Source organism: Ixodes scapularis, unplaced genomic scaffold, assembly GCF_016920785.2.
Source record: "Ixodes scapularis isolate PalLabHiFi unplaced genomic scaffold, ASM1692078v2 PGA_scaffold1__304_contigs__length_218370807, whole genome shotgun sequence".
NCBI lineage: Eukaryota > Metazoa > Arthropoda > Arachnida > Ixodida > Ixodidae > Ixodes > Ixodes scapularis.
The window spans coordinates 15,323,518-15,342,757 of record NW_024609846.1 but is presented as its reverse complement, the minus strand read 5'-3'; the positions used below and the strand labels follow the sequence as shown (position 1 = coordinate 15,342,757).

The 19,240-nt window shown below is 42.7% G+C and overlaps 1 protein-coding gene across 1 annotated transcript in view; it reads left to right on the top strand.

The window, feature by feature from the left end:
• Window positions 1-6,726: 6,726 nt before the first annotated feature.
• LOC120841180 (enteropeptidase-like) overlaps window positions 6,727-19,240 on the top strand; it is a 34,542-nt gene continuing 22,028 nt past the window's right edge. The window contains exons 1-2 of the mRNA XM_040212042.1: window positions 6,727-6,775; window positions 10,720-10,945. Of these exons, the coding sequence (XP_040067976.1) occupies window positions 6,727-6,775; window positions 10,720-10,945 (275 nt within the window). The remainder of the gene's footprint in view (window positions 6,776-10,719; window positions 10,946-19,240) is intronic.

Genomic DNA, 19,240 nt, shown 5'->3' with positions numbered 1-19,240 from the left:
CCTTCACTTTATATATTGCTCAACTATTACACACGCAATCAATCGGCTGAGCGCATCACAAGCATGCAGGGTTGTAGACGTTACTAAAAACATGCAAGGAATTATATAAAAAATAACTCAACGCAAATTTTTAACTATTCGCTCCTACAACTACTCTTCCATAAAAACAAGTGACCTTCACTTCAAGGAGGAATCTGTTTGTCTCACAGTTACTTGAACTTTAGATCCTAGGGTAAGCAAATAGAATATCAATACGAAGTCCAAAACGAATGTAGCACGGGTCGGCCGTACCACTCTGCAGGGTTCTTTAGCTAGATATCAGGTTAGGAAACGGCACCGCAGCGTCTCTTCACTGAGTCAACCAATGACAGCCAAGTGGGGAATGTACTATTTAAGATTCCTATAAAAATTAAAAAAAAAGTTGACGTCAACTTTTATTTCTCTTTCTTATTAGTTGGATTAAGGAGACTAAAAACAACGCGAAAGATTAATCGTCAAAATACCTATTCTACCGGTGTTGTGCCCTAATATTAAAAGAAAGCCGCAACAAAAATATTACCATAATTAGGGCCCAAGAAGGCGGACGCACGGCAAGGTTGACAGGAACGCGGTCAACTTTGAGCTTCTAAAAAAAAGGTAAAAAAAATAGTGCAAAATTAATTAAACATTCGTATTTCCAAAATATCGAGTTGTTCAAACATATTTTGAGCAGCCTGCCAGTTACTCTCGTTTTCAGTAAATTTCGGCGTTGAACTGTATTTCAGCGAAATACGGCACTTCCGCTCTTGTTGTGACATTATACTAACTCTCGTAGTTACTTTACCCGAAGAGGTCATTGTTAATTGCCTCGAGCTTTTGGAAGGCGCGGAATCGTTCGATATTATCCTCTCTATGTGTTCGAAAGCAGAGCAATAGTGAAGCCACAGAAATAATAGACGCCACACAGACTTTCTCTACAAACTCGCGTGAGCTTAGACAGTTTTTGTTTCTAGAAGTGAACGTTTTGATATTGGGAGATTATCTAGTACTGTTGGAACCGAGAGCCCAGCAATTTTATACCACTGCACATTCCCCCTTTCTTACGTGCGATCAAGCCGCAGTTTGCAAACAAAACAGCCAAAACAAAATGAATCTAGGTGTTAGGCGAACTGAAGAAAGGGTTCGATCTTCTGAAGACTGTCATGCTTTGCGCTTTATAAGTGCTAGTGATTACGTCATTCCGGGAATGTTCATCTTGCAAAACAAAACTGAACAAATTTTATTCGTGTTCATATTCCGCTTTTTTCTTACGTAAAAAAAATGAAAACGCGAAGAATTACAATCATTCCTTTACCTAAATAACTAATGCGATTACTTTACAATTTTTTATAAAATGTGTAAATAATACCTTAAACGATTACTGATAAAAGTAATACATTAAAAGTAATTTCGTTACATGCAACGCAATACGTACATATTTATATGCAGGGATAACATGCACAAACGTAGCGCAAGCAACCACGTACATGAATGCAGGCTATACAAATCACTGGCTCCCTCGATTGCTCTTCTTACTTTTATACCGGCCTTTCTGAAAGCACGATTTACCTTAGTTATTCCCAGCAAAACGTTGTTTTTTTTCTTTTTGCATAAACTTTTGATTTTTTTTATTAATTTAGTTTTTTGACATGGGCTTTAAATGGTTCAAGGGTTGAATATATTAGTAAACATAACATTCCCGCTGTAATTATTTGCGACGGCGGATATAACTGCCTGCTGCTCTGTGCTTCACAGCGCATGTCACAGCCTCTCTGTACATATTCTCGCGGACAATTTTATGTTGCATTGAAACCAAAGATACAGAGCTGCATGACGCCAGTTTACTACGCCGCTGAATGTAGTTCAGCGAAAATAATGTGTTGGGCGTAACCTAACGCATAAAAAAATGTATATATAATATTGTCATTTTAGCCCTAGTTCTAAAATCTAACCACAATATTAGACAGTTTCAGCCAAACGTGTAGCATCTGGGCTGTAGTCCTTTCGGGCTTTCTTGGTTTAAGTTCATCGGAGGTCTTCTAGTTCCGTGCAAAACAAACATGGTGTCTTTTTCGTGTGAGTCGGGTACCATCGGTATTGCGTATCGTCAATACCTCCTGTAAGCTCGCCCTTTTTTCACCCCATAGGATTTTCACAATGTTTGGCAGCCAAATGTCGTCCCAACAAACCAAGAAAGTGATGTGCAACACGCATAAGTGATTCAGAGGGCACCGGGACCCTTCACTATGTCCATGTACCAGCAGCAAGGTCACCGACGTAGATGAGTGAGAATAATAATAATAATAATAATAATAATAATAATAATAATAATAATAATTTTTTTATTTAATGTGTCAAAAAAACAACCACACCGGTCTTCACGTATGAACCCACAAGACAAAAAGAAGAACCACACCACACGCAAAGCTTAAAAGGTACAAATTAGCATGACTACAAATAGGTCCCACACTTCAGTTGGGATCCCTGGTGTCTGCTGGGAGAGCTCTCGCTGTACGCGTTCCGAGCTGAGGTGCGCCGACGCCTCCCTCGTGGGCCTAGAGGTAACCGAACGCGATCCAAATAGAATTCACGCCGTAGCCTGTGCATGCTCATATTTTGGTATACCTCTCCGGCGGTTTGATTTTTCAGCAACAGAAGAGTTTGCCCATTCATGACCTCAATGCAGTACAGCGCTGATGAAATTCACGGCATTTCTTAAATTGTTGTCGCATATCTGTGTCGGTCACAAGAGAAATAAAATTCGAGGTATTTTTACACGATGTAAATTACATTGTTTTGCTGTCCTAGCGCTTCAGTCAAAGCGTTGGTTTTTATTTAAAATCAAATGAAACGTTGGAAAAGATTCGCCAATATGCTTTCATACTCGGCGATCGCGACTCAGCAACCTCAACCGCATCCTCATACGGAGGGAGGAACAGTAGCAAATGCGTGCCAGTCACGCCAAAACCCAAATTGAAACCAAAACCAAAGAGTCTTCACTAGTTGGCGAATCGCACAAACGTCAGTTCTTCCCACGCCCCCCTGATATCTTTGTCGTCATTGCCCCACAGAGACGTACACGAGTATAGCCCATCATATTTGTGACGTTTTAGAAGTAAAGAATTCTCGTGCGCGGCTTCAATCGGCGTTAAAGTTGCTCGAGCCACGACGTGCTTCAAAGAAAAACAGCTTTGCGGCTGCCCCATTTTGCGACCCGGACGACCCCTATCAGCCAGAAATTTATGTCTCCCTTCTAAGCTGTGGAAACCTGGTGAGCCCGACTCCCAACCACTTATTGTGCATTGGGAGTTTGCCGAACGTTTTTGAAAGATTTCATCGATTTGTCTGTTAAGGATCCTTACCCGTTTTGTATTATCTTCCGCTGTGAGAACCAGGAAATATCAGGTCTCGTAGCCCGCTCGGATTGGGCGGCAAACCAATGAAGAAAGCGTGCGTCAAGCAGCTCGCTACGCGGGTCGTTCGACGTACTTGGGCAATTACTTCCGAAGGGGGAAGTTCAAAAAGTATTCGTGGCTATGTTCCCGGTCTTCTAAAAAAATAGCTGTTGGGTCCAGCGTGAAGAATGGAACAAACATTTCCGTTTCTTTATTGGTTTAATGCCGAAAAAAAAGAACATCTTTTTTCAAAACAATCTCTAAAATACGCCGGATTCCGTCCCATCGTCGTGAAGTGAATGTCGTCGAGAATGTATATTGTCACAAAGGAACAGGCGATGAAACAAAGATTAGGGTGGCGCAATCTACCGCCCGTTAGATAGGGTACAGCTGGTACAGCCACTATCATCTATCTATGGCAGACAGCGTTCTGGCAGTTGTGGTGGCAGCCAGCCACAAAAATAGCCGTTTGTCATATTTCGTGCTTGATGGAAATTGCTCAACGAAACATAATGTTCAAACCCAACGTGAACGGTAGCCTGATCTTTGAGGACCTGGCGAAAGCTTCACAAAATCACTGCACCGCGGAAAACCTGCACAGCTCGGAACGAAAGTCGCTTTGGGAGGTGGTGGGGAACACACACGCTTTTGGGTATATCCGGCCCCTCTTATGTCTTATGGCAATAGTTCTTTTTCGGCAAAGGGGTTCCCCGTCATCAATAGGCCGTGAAGAATTCTCTTTGTTTAAATGAATTTTGTTTAGAACGTCGCAGGTGAATATATAGTATAAAAATATAAAAATAACTCACGTGCACATCGGCACACAAGTTTCCGGAGAGACCCCGGTGAATATATACAGTCGCGAGAAATCCCCAAATGATCGCGAGCACATCCACGGTGTCTCTTGATCCGTATTCTAGGGTTCTGGAGCATAACACTTCAGCACCAACGACATTACACCACCACCTGCCAACAATGTCGAACCGCGGAGGGCCCTATTCCCGTTAAGGCGTCTGCTTTCGATGCTATCTCCGCTGCTTTCCTCCAGTTCTGCGCTTTCGTAAAACTTTCGCCGGGTCCTCAAAGATAAGGCTACCGTTGACGCTGGGTTTCAATAATCTGCTTCGTCGAACAACTTTAATCAATCACAAAATATCAACCACGGTATTGGGAAGGAGGACAGACTGTGACGCACCAAGCGTTTAGCTTTACAACTACACGGATGGGGACAACAAATACAATGACTCAGCGCTCGGCCGACATAACTGAACGTGGCGTCAGCGTTCGGCTGGAGTTCGTGTTCTCCGGTGAGGGGGAGGAGGGGCTCTTTTGTTTTCACTGCGACCTGCATAAACAATGCAGCATGCACGGTCTCAGCTCCGCACAAAAGCCGAAGTGGGTCAAGCTGGCATTCTCTGATAGATCCGGCACTTAACGTCGCTTGGGCGATTGTTAGCGTTTTTTATATTAAACTGTGCCCCTCGCTCTATTGTAGAAGATGACACGGACATGCCCATAAGGCCTGTCGGCATGTGCACAGGCCTTGCGTTGAGTAAACACCGGGCGTGGGGAAAACAAACGGGTCAGAGCGCCCCCTATAGTTCGATCTCCTGCCGTATAGTGTACAAGAACCACGGCTATTTGTATGGCGCCCTGCTGCCACAACGCTGTCCGCCAAACTACTATAATGTCTAGACAGAATATAACTCTACCAAAAAGATGACCGACCATGGTGGCATTCTCGTCCATAGGCGGAGCTAGTTAAACGACATCTAGCAAATAGACATAGAGATCAGTGGGTCGCGGCAGAGCCGTAAATGTTGAGAGTTTGGCCATTCGTTGAGAAGTATAGGAGGCAAATGAGGAGGCGCCATTGGCCGAAAGCGGGCTGGGCGTCTTCCAGGGCGTCTTCAGAAATTCGAATGTGACCAACCAGAAGCCGGAAATAATACACTGGCGGTGGTCGCGAGAAACAAACCTGATAACTGCATTGGAGTAACTCTCAATGGCTGAAAATATGGTACACGTGGTGTTTCAATCACGTTAATCCAAAATGATGGTGGAAGAGTGCGACTAGCGGAATGATCGACATGATCCGTACGCCAAGCGCCCGGGGCCGGGAATCTGCCGTCCGAACGTCCGTGCAAAACAGAGTTGCGCGGTGCATTCGTTTCTTACATCTTTCTGCATGATTATGATCAAAACAAAACGTGCACCCTAATTTCAACCACGAAGAGTTACTATACTTCACTCTTACGCGTTTATTAAAACCATATACGAACATAGACTTTTGATCAGAACTGTTTGCCGCTACCACCGCTAGGGGATTCTTTTCGGCTTCTGGTTGGTCAAGAGAGGATGCCAAGCCCTCTTTCCGACTCTGCCGCACGCCCTGACTCTGCCAGCGCCTCCCATTGACCAAACTCTCTCAATACACGGCTCTGGGTCGCGACAGAGCCGTGTATAGAATTGAGTTTGGTCAATGGGAGGCGTGGGCAGAGCCAGGGCATGCTCCTGACACCGAAGGGGGCTTGGCATGCTTTCATGACCAACCCGAAGCCGAAAAGAATCCTCTAGCGGTGGTAGCGAGAAACAGTTCTGATCCGAAGGTATATGTTCGTAAATGGTTTTTATAAGCGCGTAAGAGTGAAGTGTAGTAAATGTTCCTGGTTGAAAATTGGGTGCACGCGTTGTTTCGATCATAATCATGCAGAAAGATGTAAGAAACGTATGCGCCGCACAACTCTGTTTTGCTCGGACAGAGTGTGACCGCTCGGACGGCAGATTCCCGGCCCTCGGCGCTTGGCGTAAGGATTATGTCGATCGTAACGCTAGTCGCACTCTTCCACCATCATTTGGGATGAGGGTGATTGAAACATCACGTGTACCATACTTTCAGTCACCGAGAATTACTCTGATGGACTTATCAGGTTTCTTTCTCGCGACCACCGCCAGTGTATTATTTCCGGCTACTGGTTGGTCACATTCGAATTTCTGAAGACACCCTGGAACACGCCCAGCCCGCTTTCGGCCAATAGTCGAAGACGTCAGCGCTAGTTTGCGTTGATAGGCTCCCTGCCATCTGCTCGGGATGGGCGAGTCCTGACGTCAGCGCTCGCTCGGACGTGTGCCAAATGTCAAGAGCTTATAAAAAAACAAAGGCCCACTCGCGAGAGGCTTTTAGTATCTGCATAACTGTACGTAACTGTAGCCAGAGGTTTTTCTCATTCATCGATAGCTTAGATATAATAAATAACCTTCTTTAAACACCCAAAAACGAAAACGGCGTGTTATCGTCTTTTGGGTAGGGAATATGAGCTCACGCCAACTCGGTTTCATGCTTCTTCTCAGCACATTTTTCGGTAAGTAAACATTACCTCTCACGATCAATGACCAAAACACTCTAATTCCTCAAAAATATAAACGCAATCTAGAATTGCGAAAAAGTAAGAAATGATTGCCCGGGGGCCTTAGTTCATAAACTCTGAGCAAAATGTACTGTCGTGAGCAAAAGTCTGGATAACACGGGAGCGCCGACCGAATTGCATCGCTGCGCTCCCTGACGGCGCGGCGATGCAATTCGGTCGGCGCTCCCGTGTTATCCAGACTTTTGCTCACGACAGTACCTAGAATATTTTTTTGAGTAATTAAACCTCCCCCAAAGTCAGAAAGATTCAGAATGTTCCGCCGATAATTCAAGGGTCTCTTTCGATGAGTCACTTGCTAATATCTACAACATGCAAAGTACAATCGCTATCCGGTAATCCCTAACTCACCAGACTGAAAATATTACCTTTTGCTAGATTTTACATTTAGCCCCAACCCAGCCAACACTACGACCCGATGGATCGAGGCGTGCAGCGCCAAATGTGCATTGTCATGGCTCTCGTTGTTTTTGTCTGTTTGAAATCACCGGCGCAAACAAATCGCGCAAAAAAGTAAGCGCAGGACGCGCCCCATTCACCGTACGTGATTTATTTAGACGCTGAAGATGGAAGCGATGGCGTTACGGAATGAGAAATCTGCTTCGAGCACGACGGATGTTCTGGAAGACAAGGTTTGCGGCAAATGTGCGGTATTGAAAAGAAAAGAAAAACAAACAAACAAACATTACGCGTAGTTTTAGCACAGAACTAAGATTAAAGCGAAAAGGTCTAAGGGTTGATCCTTTCATACTTGTGCTTGCCCTTCGACATTTGAGTTCGCAACAAACTTCCGTGTTGTTCAATAAAATGTGTACGCTCAGACCTGAAGTTGGCTGCCTAGCAAATGCTTAGCTGCAAAATTACAGGATACACATTTGTGTATCCTGTACTAAGATCCTCCACCTGCTCCACCTGCAGTACAGAGTAAAGAAAAAAACGGAGAAAATTAAAAAAAAAAAAAAAATTCTTTCGACATTCATATACAAACGCAGAAAGACATAATTTTAAACGTATATTTGTTATGAGTTTCCCCTTCTTCGCTTTATTTCGTATATTCTGCACGTTGCTCATTAAGTGAATGTGCAGTTTGAGTATCAGTCGAAAATCTGACATCAAGTTCTCGGATAACCGTTAGCATTAATTTTAATGCAAAGTTCCTTCTCGTATACAGATACTGCGATGAACAAAACGACTGAATTGCTACATACATGTAAAATTAGTGAGGAATGTCAGATATAAAAATAATATTTGTAATGTTTCCCTCATCAATACCGTTAGGCGCGAAAATCACGGAATGGTATGCAGTGTTCTTATTTTAATCATTAAGTGATCTTAAATTCAAAGACATTGGGATAACCTGTTTTATATTTTAAGTGGGACCAGGTCTTCATTTAAATATTAACCCAATTACTCGTTACCATTTTGTCGTTAATTATATGATTACGCTGTTGCGTTGACGACCATGCATATTTCTAAAAAAAGTATAAAAACTAATCTCTACGAAATAACTGTGAGAGGGCAGGCGAGCTTCTGTATTCACCACTGCCCTAGACTTCCCATAGACGCAAAGCTAGGCGACTTTGTCTCTACTACGGTGGTGTGTACTAACTGTTTCAACGCGAGCACCGGCTTTCGGTGGTATTTTGTCTACATTCGAACAGTTCATTGAAATTTTTAAAAAGCGAAAAATAAAAGACGTGCCCACAACCACATGAAAACGAGAGGTGAAATAAAATAACATGAAATAACCAAAGAAATAAGAAACTGCAATGTCAATCACAAACACCGAAGAATTGCGCGTAAACACGCTCTGCGTTTATGACTTTATCCGTAGTATCAATATAAATAAAGCATTTTTTTCTGGCGATAACACGGAGGTCGACTGAGCACGAAGACAATTAAAAGGAGGGGCAACCTTGAGAATGATTTGCGCGTTTCTTGGGTTATAGAAGCCACACCTCTGTGCAGTCATATGCGAACGGTTTATGAAGCGGGCCTGCCCACAGACAATGAGACAGCAGGTGTCATGCCTAAATCAAGTTTTAATTATTCCATAATTATTCCAGGACTTCTTCGCCTACATTCTCTAATTCTGTTTTATAATCGAGATCCGTGGGAAGTGAACTAAACTTATGGCAGCTAGGTTTCCCAGGGGAAGTCGTTTGTGTAGGTGGTGAAGGGCTCCTAGAGGGATCACCGCAGAATTAGATTTTTACTCAGCAAGATCTAAGCGAGGGGACCATATTATTCGTTAATATTAAAAAAAAAATATAACTTCATCACTTGCTTCTCAGCTTGTCAACGATTTTCAATGATAGTTAGTTTACATCTCGAAATTGGTTCGTGTTCTATTCAAGACAATGCCTATTGAAAGTAATTTGAGTGCACCTCAAAATGCGTTGCGAGTTTGTATCCTGTCCAACTCGGATTTGTGACGCCCGAGTTTCACCAGAGCAACAAACAACGACAGGCCTCAATTTAGAGTATTTCGCTATTTGACAGGCTTTGTAGAATGGATGTGGCTATGCTCAAACACGAGCACCATGCACGCGAGGGTGTCTTTGGAAGGCTTGCATTCACTCGTGCTTACTTCGCGAGCACCGAACGACTAAACGCCTGCCAAAGGTACCACCGTGAGCATACTATCTGTGTTTGAGACTTGTCGCTCTCTTTTGTTTCTGTTTTTCGCTCTAGTGGGACTCGGGCATAAGTGAGTCGTACAACGCTCTTACGTTAATTTGAACAGAATCACAGCTCTGAAACAGTGTGCTCATTTGTACCACATTTATTTATTGTGGCCTTTGTAATGGGGCTTCTAAAAACAAAAGGCTGAAATGAAAAGAAAATATATTTAGAGTGCCTAGATGGGCACGTATTAGAAAGTAATGTTTCCACGAAGAAAATAGCGTACTTAGAAAGGTCTCAGGAATAGAATACGCACTTGATAGCACAGTGTGACCAACCTATTTTTGTCCACATCTACACTTCCTTACAGGGCTACACGGCCTTTGAAAAGAAAAAGAAAATGTTTAACAGTCTGGTTCGTACACGCGTGACAACAAATAAACTTTATGAAAAAAATATTTTAGAGCCATATTGACGGAGAGAGATTTATTTGAAATTCTGCGCTCGAAGTCCATGACGTCACGAGTAATTCCGGAATGACCATCTCGGTCATGAAGGCGAAGCCGATCCACCTCTCCTCCACTCGCCCGAAATGCCGCGAGAAAAAAAAAAAGTGGAAAGGAGGTGACTGCCGACACAACCGCACCTAGCGCCGTCAATATTACTCTAAAATATCTTTTTTCGCGTAAAATAATTTTTTGACTCGCGTGTCTCCTCCAATCTGTTCATTTGTTTCTTTCTTTTCAGGGGCTTTTTAAAATGTTCTGCTATGAGATATTAATTAATGGTGACACCGCGACCAAAATCTTTCTCTACTGTAATTTGTTCTCCGTTTATTTCAGAAACCTATAACTTGCTTAAGATTTTTCTGAAGAAAATAATCTGATTCATGATTTATCGCTTTTATCTTTGTTTATTTGTTAAATCTCTGCAAACCGCACCTAGATACGTAAATTTTATAATATAAATATATGTGACAGGAAGCATTTAATCAAAATGTGACTATAGTTCTCAAGAAAGGGATGTCAACCTTTTTGGGTGAGTCTCGTGATATTGTTCGGAATTCTTTCGTTTAGTCGACGTTGAATCATTTGATTATTCCTGTACAGCTGAATTTCTTTGCAAGCAGTGTAAGTGAAGTGATCCACCTCAGCCCAACAAACTTTTACAAACTATTTTTAAGTAATATTAATAATAATTAAAACCGCCTTGATCTCCTCATATAAACACGCTCATCTTCTACTTGCCATGTACAGCAGGTGTATACTCCAGACACACAGACAACGAGAAAGATGATTTAAAGAAGATATGTGGACGACGAGGAGTGCCCGATACCGTTTCTGAGCGAATTATTAATGGTACCGAGGCGACTCCGGGCTCCTGGCCGTGGATGGTTGCGCTGTATACTGCAGACGACAAATTCGTTTGTGGTGGCGTTCTAATAAGCCGCCAGTTTGTTTTAACTGCTGCTCATTGCTACTGGTATGTATACATTTACTCCATATCCTTTTTCTCCAAAACAAGGATTAAGTTTCGAGTGCCCCCGTTGAGTTCCGGGATTTGACATTGAATTACGTGTGTTTATAAAAGTCGAACTGTACACGAGGTATGTTAATGTCAATAACCGTTAGCGGGAACATAAGTACGCGAGTTCTCGGGCACTACCAGAACACCCTACCAGTCCATCATGCACACTAAGCATCATTACACCGTTGTTGGTGTAAATGGCTTGTCCTATAACTAACACCCTTAATGGTTTAGCAAAACACCTTAAGAAAAGGGCATTATTCCTAACAGCCCTAAAGGACGGCGTTATTCCACTGTACACCTTTTTATTAGGGTGTTACGACTGCGCAGTACGCCCTTTAGGTTAGGTGTACCACCGCCAGAAATGAAAGTAAAAAAGAGGCGCGATGACCGACGCCCATAAAATAGGGTGTAATAACCCAAAAGGGTGCACGAAGAAATGTGCGCAAATGAGTTGAAACATGCTGGTTCACTTTTTATTTTTCAATCAAGGTTCTTTCAGGTTTTACTAAAATCTTTATATACGATTGCAAGCAGGTAATTTGGCCGCAGTCATGAATTTGTTTGTGCGGCCAAGTGCGTGCAATTACAAGCTTGTCAAAGGGAAAACCTAAGTTCACGCGCACGTCATCACACTTGGCGAAGGCGAGACTGAAAGAAATAGTTCCCTTTTATCCTCGCAACTTCACCACGACCAAGACACTTCTGAACGAGTGGCGTGCGTCCGTGCGTGTAAAGTGATGAGCATTCCAACCGGATATCGGTTCATAACCCCTTTAAATTCTACAACCGAAGGCCCTAGTTAAATCTCCAACTTTACTTTTCTTGTGGCATATCTCCTTTCTAACACTGGTGACGTAAGCCAAACTGACAGGCTTGCAAACACGGAACAAACGAGAGTTGCTTGGGACGCAAGCGGCAGTTCACGCCTGTAAACAGTAAAATGGTCTATTGAGACGGAAGCAGGACTACTATCGCAAGCATGCTTGCAGAGTACTTACAAATAAAACTGCGGTCTCATGTAATCCGTGGTAGATGAATAATCCGATTCGGGCGGCACACAACAATCCACAAACGCATTGTCGAGGATGTAGGCGGTCGTTCACAATCAACGGAAGTCTCGCGGCCGCCGATGAGCAGCTCTTTGTCGAAACGCGTCGAACAAGCACAGCACAATAATTCCATGGACTCGAACAAAATAAACGACCAATACCGAAAAGTTGGCATGGATGTATTCCGGCCGTTCACGACGAAAACTCACGGCCGCGACTGCAACGCACGAAAAACAGGAGAACACTGACGGACGCTTTTTAGAAACCGGACCTACGTTGCCCCTACAACTTACCATAACTTGGCATACGGCAAAGACTACAGCCCCATTAGCCCATCAGCGCGTTAGAGCGAGTCACGTGACAAATTTTTGTCCAAGCGTTTTTGTCCTACGGAGAGCGGTCACGGGTTTCGCGCCACCCCTCTGATTTGCTACAAGCGGCATTCGCACTCGCTCACAGTCACACGAAGACTCAAAATAAGCTGTGGAGGCTTATAGTACAACCTTGAGCGTCTCAAACTGCCACACATGTAGAAGTGCGTGCTCTGGTGCGAACCGCGAGATCACAAAATAAATACAAAAAAACAAATTTAAGCGCCGTCGAAGTACGGGTCGCAACGAAGATGCTGACAGCATGAACAATAAGAGACGCGGTTTCACGCGTACCAAAAGAAGAACCGAGGAAAAAAAAAAAGAAAAACGTCGGGAGGCTAGATATTTTGGTGTCGCCTCCCAGAGATAAGAGTTGCGTACCCTAGCGGGGGTCTCATGAATCCGGAAAATTCGATTGTCTTGCGACCTCGTTTCTTCATAGCTACACACAATAATAATATCTCAGTGAAGGTGCCAAATGTAGTGCGAGGCCCAGTCAGGTGAGTTTGTAATGCCCGAAATTAGGGCGCCACAGTTTGTTCAAGGCTTCAGCGCAGAAGGTATTTATCAAGTTAAAACTAAACATATTTCGGTTTGCTTGATCTTGTTCTGTTTTTTTTTTTTTTTTTTAACTTCGGATTTAAGGCAGTCACTAAATAAAAATACTTCGCCGGCAGAGCCGATTCACGCAGGACATTCTTGACACTCATGCGTCAGGATGGCGCCTGCGGGGCCCATGCCATCTTTCGCAGATATTGGCTGGACCAAAATGGTATCGAAACAATCCTTCCGATTTGATTCCATATCGGCGCAATACTGCGTACTGCCTGGATTATAATATTCCTAACGAGCGTGTTGCTAAGATGTACTAGATAACAGAAAGTATAAAACAGAGAGAGGATGAACTCTTCTGTGTTTCGTCCTCTCTCTGTTTTATACTTTCTGCTATCTACTGCCTGGATTCTATATTTAAATGTCGTATTTCAGTTTTTTGCGAGCGAAGATGCTTTTATTTTTAAAATCAAAGTTGAACTGATGAAATTGATGCACACTCGAGACGTAATTTGCGGCTCTTGTCGGACGGAGATTTCAATCGGAGTTGCAAAAACTATTCTCTAGCACTTCCGAATTATACGCGACTTCGTGTGGTGATTAATTACACTCGATGTTTGTACCACCGTACATCAGCAATAGTTTCATCAAAGCAATAAACGTGAACGGCTGTGAAATCATGGGTGTATTTGAGAGCATCGCCATTACGCCCCTTTCCCACCGTGTAGATGAAGGGCGTCAAATTCGCCCATACAGCCTTTTTACACGATTTCAGACACTATCGCTATAAGTGGGGCGTAAAAAGGGCGTGTAAGGGAAGTAAAACATCAGCACACCCTTTTTACACGCCCCGATATTCAGAAATCATGTAAAAATGGTGTAAAAAGGGTGATTTTCTTAACGTACACCTTGCTTACACCATTCTTAGATGATTATGGGTTCTACGATGTTTAGTGTGTGGAACTGCAGGCTATCCGAATAACTACATTCCAGCCTTGCCATGCCGAATGCTCTGATAGCGTCTGATGACAAGTGTACGCCGTTCCCGGTAACTTCGATTAAGACCGTACGCAGACGAGGCAGACAAGATTTCGGGCTGCGATTACCTAATCCTTTACGGAACACTTCTCAATTTTAATACCTGTAAAAACTAAAAAATAACCAGTTTTCGTAACTGCGCTCTTAAGCCAACATATAATTGGATAAGTGGTCACTCTTTCTTTTAAAATGAAGTGGCAATTGTTTCCGTGTATATGTCGCAACTTCATAGTAGTAGCACCCCCTTTAAACGGTCGTTTTGAGAGAAAATATAAAATATAAATCGCACTCCACTTCCCCCCCCCCCCCTCCATAAACGGATTGTTTTACTAAAAAAGTTGGTGCATATCTAAGTTGCACTTTAATTTGTGTACCCTAACTCGCGACCTTGGCGTCTCGCCCCAGGTAATGACACGGCGCATGCGCAGAGCTCTACTTCGCGCGAATCCGGTTTCTGCGCTGGCGTGGTGCCAACACCTCGTGCGGCAACTGCGGCTGTGCCCACACTTGGTCGGGGCTTGTTTGCAAGGGGCTCGTTGGCCTATAGGGTCACTCCACGCCAGACGGTCCAGGCCTTAATTTGAACCTCACCGATCGGTTTAAAATAAGAAAATAGACTTGTATGTGCTTCCGGTAGGATTTTGTATTTTCAGAGTTTATTTTTCCTGAACTTCGGAGGGTGTTTTTTGTCGTTTATTTGTAGCCAAAAATTCGGAGTTTACCGAAGTTTATTTTTGATTTATTTCCATTTCTCTAAAAGTCACAATTTAATTTCGCGGTGATTCCCATTAAACATAAATAAATACCCAAGTAATATTTGGGTGCAAGGGTATGCTAGGTAAAAAAAATAAAAAATAAACAAAACACTCTAGTATGAAATAATACCTAAGAGTTAAAAACAGCGCGAATACACGAGGACTAGACGAAGAAGTAACACGAACGCAGTGCTGACTTACACATGAGTTTATTGAACGCAATACTGCAATATATATTTGCGTTTTCACGAACAAAAGAAAAGAAACTTAAGGACGAGTTCCGCCCACCGGATGCATCACCAACAAAAAAAAAAATAAGAAGACGCTATTTCACAGCTGTACAGAGCACGTGTTAAAAAAACAAGCCAGAGAACTAGAAAATTCTTTGCCAGATAGGGCCACAGATGGATCACTTACACGTGCAGCGTCCAACCTCGCTATCTCAACAGCCTCCAGATTTTCACGAGTAAGCTGGTCCCTGTTGCGCTTAACAACCTCACACCGTTCAAAGTCGGGTACGCAACCACAGTCGCGGCAATGAAGGGCCACATGACCAGACATGGTTGGGGAGACACTGTAAGCGCGCTCTCATAACCTGTGATTGAGACAGCGTCTGGTGCTTGCCACACGTTAGAGGGAGAGAATAAACCACCCCCTCAGAACACGCGACGAAGCGATCCCGATGCCTCATGTTGCAAGCCTCTTTCGAAGAGGGGTTAACAGCTCCGCACAACCTGGACAACTTGTCCGGAGAATAAAACGTCGACTTCGCACCTGCCCGCAATGCGTTTTAGGTTGTGGGCCAAGCCGTGAATAAAGGAAATGAGAACGAACTTCCTTCTTTCCCTTTCATCTGTTGACCTCTTCTTCACTTGTCACTGCCATTGATATCTTTGAGCAGAGACTCGGCGACCGCTGTTAACACGTGGGAGGGGAATCCAGGAACTGCGAGGTGTTGTTTTCCTGTCACAGCTATGTTGGATTTTGGGATAACAATACCTCCGCAGCGCATAAGTATAGCAAGTCCTCGCAATTGGCCGCTTAACAATGTTTGAGTGAGCGGACTCGAAGGGCAACAGCGGCTTTCCAGCACGCGGTTCATAGCCCCCACAAACATGTCCTGGACAAATAGTTAAAATCAAATCCAAGAATCGGAAGCATCCTGCCTCATGCACCTCATGAGTCAAAACAAGTGGCGAAAGACAATCACTAAAAATGCCTTAAACTTGAGCCATTGCCGAAAGAAAGGACAAGGCATCGGCATCTAACAAAACGAGAAAATCGTCTATACATACCGGAAGACATTTGCCACCTAATATATTCTCAGCTGAATTTAGCGCTCGTGCCATGGCTCTTACTAATTAGTAGAACGACAAGAGTTGCACACAAGTGTTGCTTTGATAAACCTCGATGCCTTAAAGGCAATAAACTACTGGAAGTCGTTGCTGACAAGCTCGCATTCATCCCACCCTATATTCCATCAACCTACCTCGTGGCCGACCATGGTGAAGTGATAAAGTATGTAAAAGAGAAATTTCAACTGCCCTTTTTGCCCATTTTGGGCAATCACTATTGTGCACGGGAATCAATGTTACAAAAGCACCTCCCCTCCCCCACCTCTCCTTCCTCTAAAACAAAGATATGATGCCCCAAACTAAAAACCAAAACAGTGGCTTTTGACGCGACCTAAAAGTACAATGACATGTTATCCTGAATGAACCTTGACGATGTAATCCGAAAGACTGCTCTTTACAATGGTCCGAGATTAGAAAGTTGACTGCGGTGGCCTTTTCCCAGGACCATTGACCATATGTGCTGATCAACCCTAATTGTAAAATACGTTTTTATTTTGCGTGGGGGCACTGGCATATTTATGTTTGGTGTTTACCGTAAAGACATCCGAACTGACCTAAAATTTACTGGCGGGAGGTTTTCGTAATTTTTCGGATTTATCCTAAAGCTCAGAACCCTAGTTGATATTGGCGATGTAAACATACCGTTTCCAAGATATTTTGCCACATTTCATTTTATGACACTTTGAATGTTATGAAAAAGAGGCCCAAACGGAGTAAAAGCCCTATTTCTTTACAGAAAGCTTCAAACGAGAGTGCAAAATAAATACCGCGTTAGTAAGTTTATATATTCTACTAAATTATCCAGCGTGTTTTGTCACGCATTTTCAAGTGTTCTTACGGAAGCAGATTCGTTCAAAACGGCCCAAAATGTTGATATTCACCTGTTATATTAAACAACACGCCAATATATAAAAAAAAACTGATCTGTGCTCGTAGTAAGGAAAGCAAGGCATAATTTAAAAAAAGTGTGTTGATATATTACTTCTTACTGTTTATTTATTTATTTATTTATTTATTTCAATACCTTCAAAGACACATGGCATTACAGATGGGAGTGGGGGAAAAACAAAAGCACAAAAAATAGAATTCAAGACATATTAGTTAACATAATAGTTTTCAATGGCAGACTTGAATGCAGGAGCGCCTGTGATTGTGGCGATGGAAGTGGGCAGGTGGTTCCAGTCATTAGTAGTTCTTGGGATAAAAAAATAAAAAAAGAGCTTCATGCGACTGAAAGGAACGTTGACTTTATGGTGATGATCATTTCGATGGGATACATACGATGGTTCAGAAAAAAGCTCTTCACTTAGATGATGGTTGTGATGATACATTTTGGGAAATAATGACAAACGAGATTATATTTTACGCAATGAAAGATTTGGAAGATGTAAAGTTAGTTTCATGGATGATACACTGGAAAAACGCGAGAAATTAGGCAAAATAAAACGTGCGCCACGATTTTGTACGGATTTAATTTGGTGAATTACAAATAATTAGGTTAATTAATTAATTAATAATTATTTCATATTAAATATTTAATTAATAATTAATTTCTAAATAAACGCAAAAAAGTGAACATATAGAAAAAAACTCATTTATAAAAATAGAAATCATAAGGTGGGTCTAAAGATTTATCATCAAGGGTAACAGACACTTTATATACGCGCCAGATTACAGCCGCCATTGCTGACCTTTCCTTGTCTTAACGAGATTCCGTGTCACTGAAAGCGTCGTTGACAAGTCTCCACAAGGGCGAATGCTGGGGAGAAGGACAGAGTAGAATATAAAATGACAATTACCTCACCTGCTATGGCAGTGATGAAGTGAAGTAAACGGAGAAAAGGGAAAGAAAAAGTGAAAGACGTTTACAAATTTTTGTAATTCGGAATTAAAGCGCAGCTCTTGAGGAGGAGGAAGTGAGGGTACGCCCCTCCTTTTCGTACACGCCCTCTCCTTCTCCTACCCTCCTCTCCTTCATAACTCCCCCTTCCATCCTCCTCTGCTGCTCCTCCTCCCCTTCATTTCTCCTCCTTCTTTTCTCATCCTCCTCCTCTCCCCTTCTCCTCCTCCTCTCCTCTTCCCTCCTTCACCTCCTTACCCTCCCCTCCTCCCTCTGCGTACCTTCCCTTTTCCTCCTCCGTACCCTCCCCCCCTCCTACAGTTCCCCGCTAAATCTGTTTGGAAAATAAAAACCAAAGACGTTAACACCAATTCAATTTGCCACTAAATTTAGTGAGACAGTGAGGCCGACGGCGACGGCGACGCCGACAGCGATGGCACTTAAAGCGGAAACGGGCGCCTATGAGCTGCGTTCTTGAATTGACGGTAGGTTACGGCGGTGCACATGAACAGCTGCTGGAAATTGTCTATAAATAGCCAAGAATTCACGCAACAAACGAACAAATATAGCAAACAAATTTAAAAGCGATTTTTTTAATATATTGTCTTGCTAGAATTGAATATATTGAAAATCGTCATTTTTCAAAACGAAAACAAAAAAAATGGTTCGTCTAAAAGTTTATTTGAGCCTAGTGTAGACTGAAACTCGGAGAAAGAACGAGCAAAGTTTGAATGAAATATTATCTTCTAAAAGCGGTAATATATATATATACATATATATATATATATATATATATATATATATATATATATATATATATGTATAACTGAGAAGAAAAAACCCTTAGTGAAAACAGCAACAACGGACGATTTAATCTTCGACGTTTCGGCCGGAGTGCGGCCTTCGTTCCTGACGAAGGCCGGACTCCGGCCGAAACGTCGAAGATTAAATCGTCCGTTGTTGCTGTTTTCACTAAGGCTTGTTTTCTACTCAGTTATATACCTACGCCTTCGGCCTCCCGCCACCATGCCCGTGGTATATATATATATATATATATATATATATATATATATATATATATATATACTTTTTTTAACATTGCCCCAGTACAACCCCATTGCGCCTAGTCTCTCAAAGGCCTTTAGTCATAAGAAGCATTACTCAAGAGGGTCTTCTTGAACAAAAAATATGTTTAATAAAATAAACTTGGATTGAGCGCGTCGGTAATAAATTCAAAAAATATACGAAAGAGTCAGACGAAGAGGACGGACAGGAGAAACATCTTTC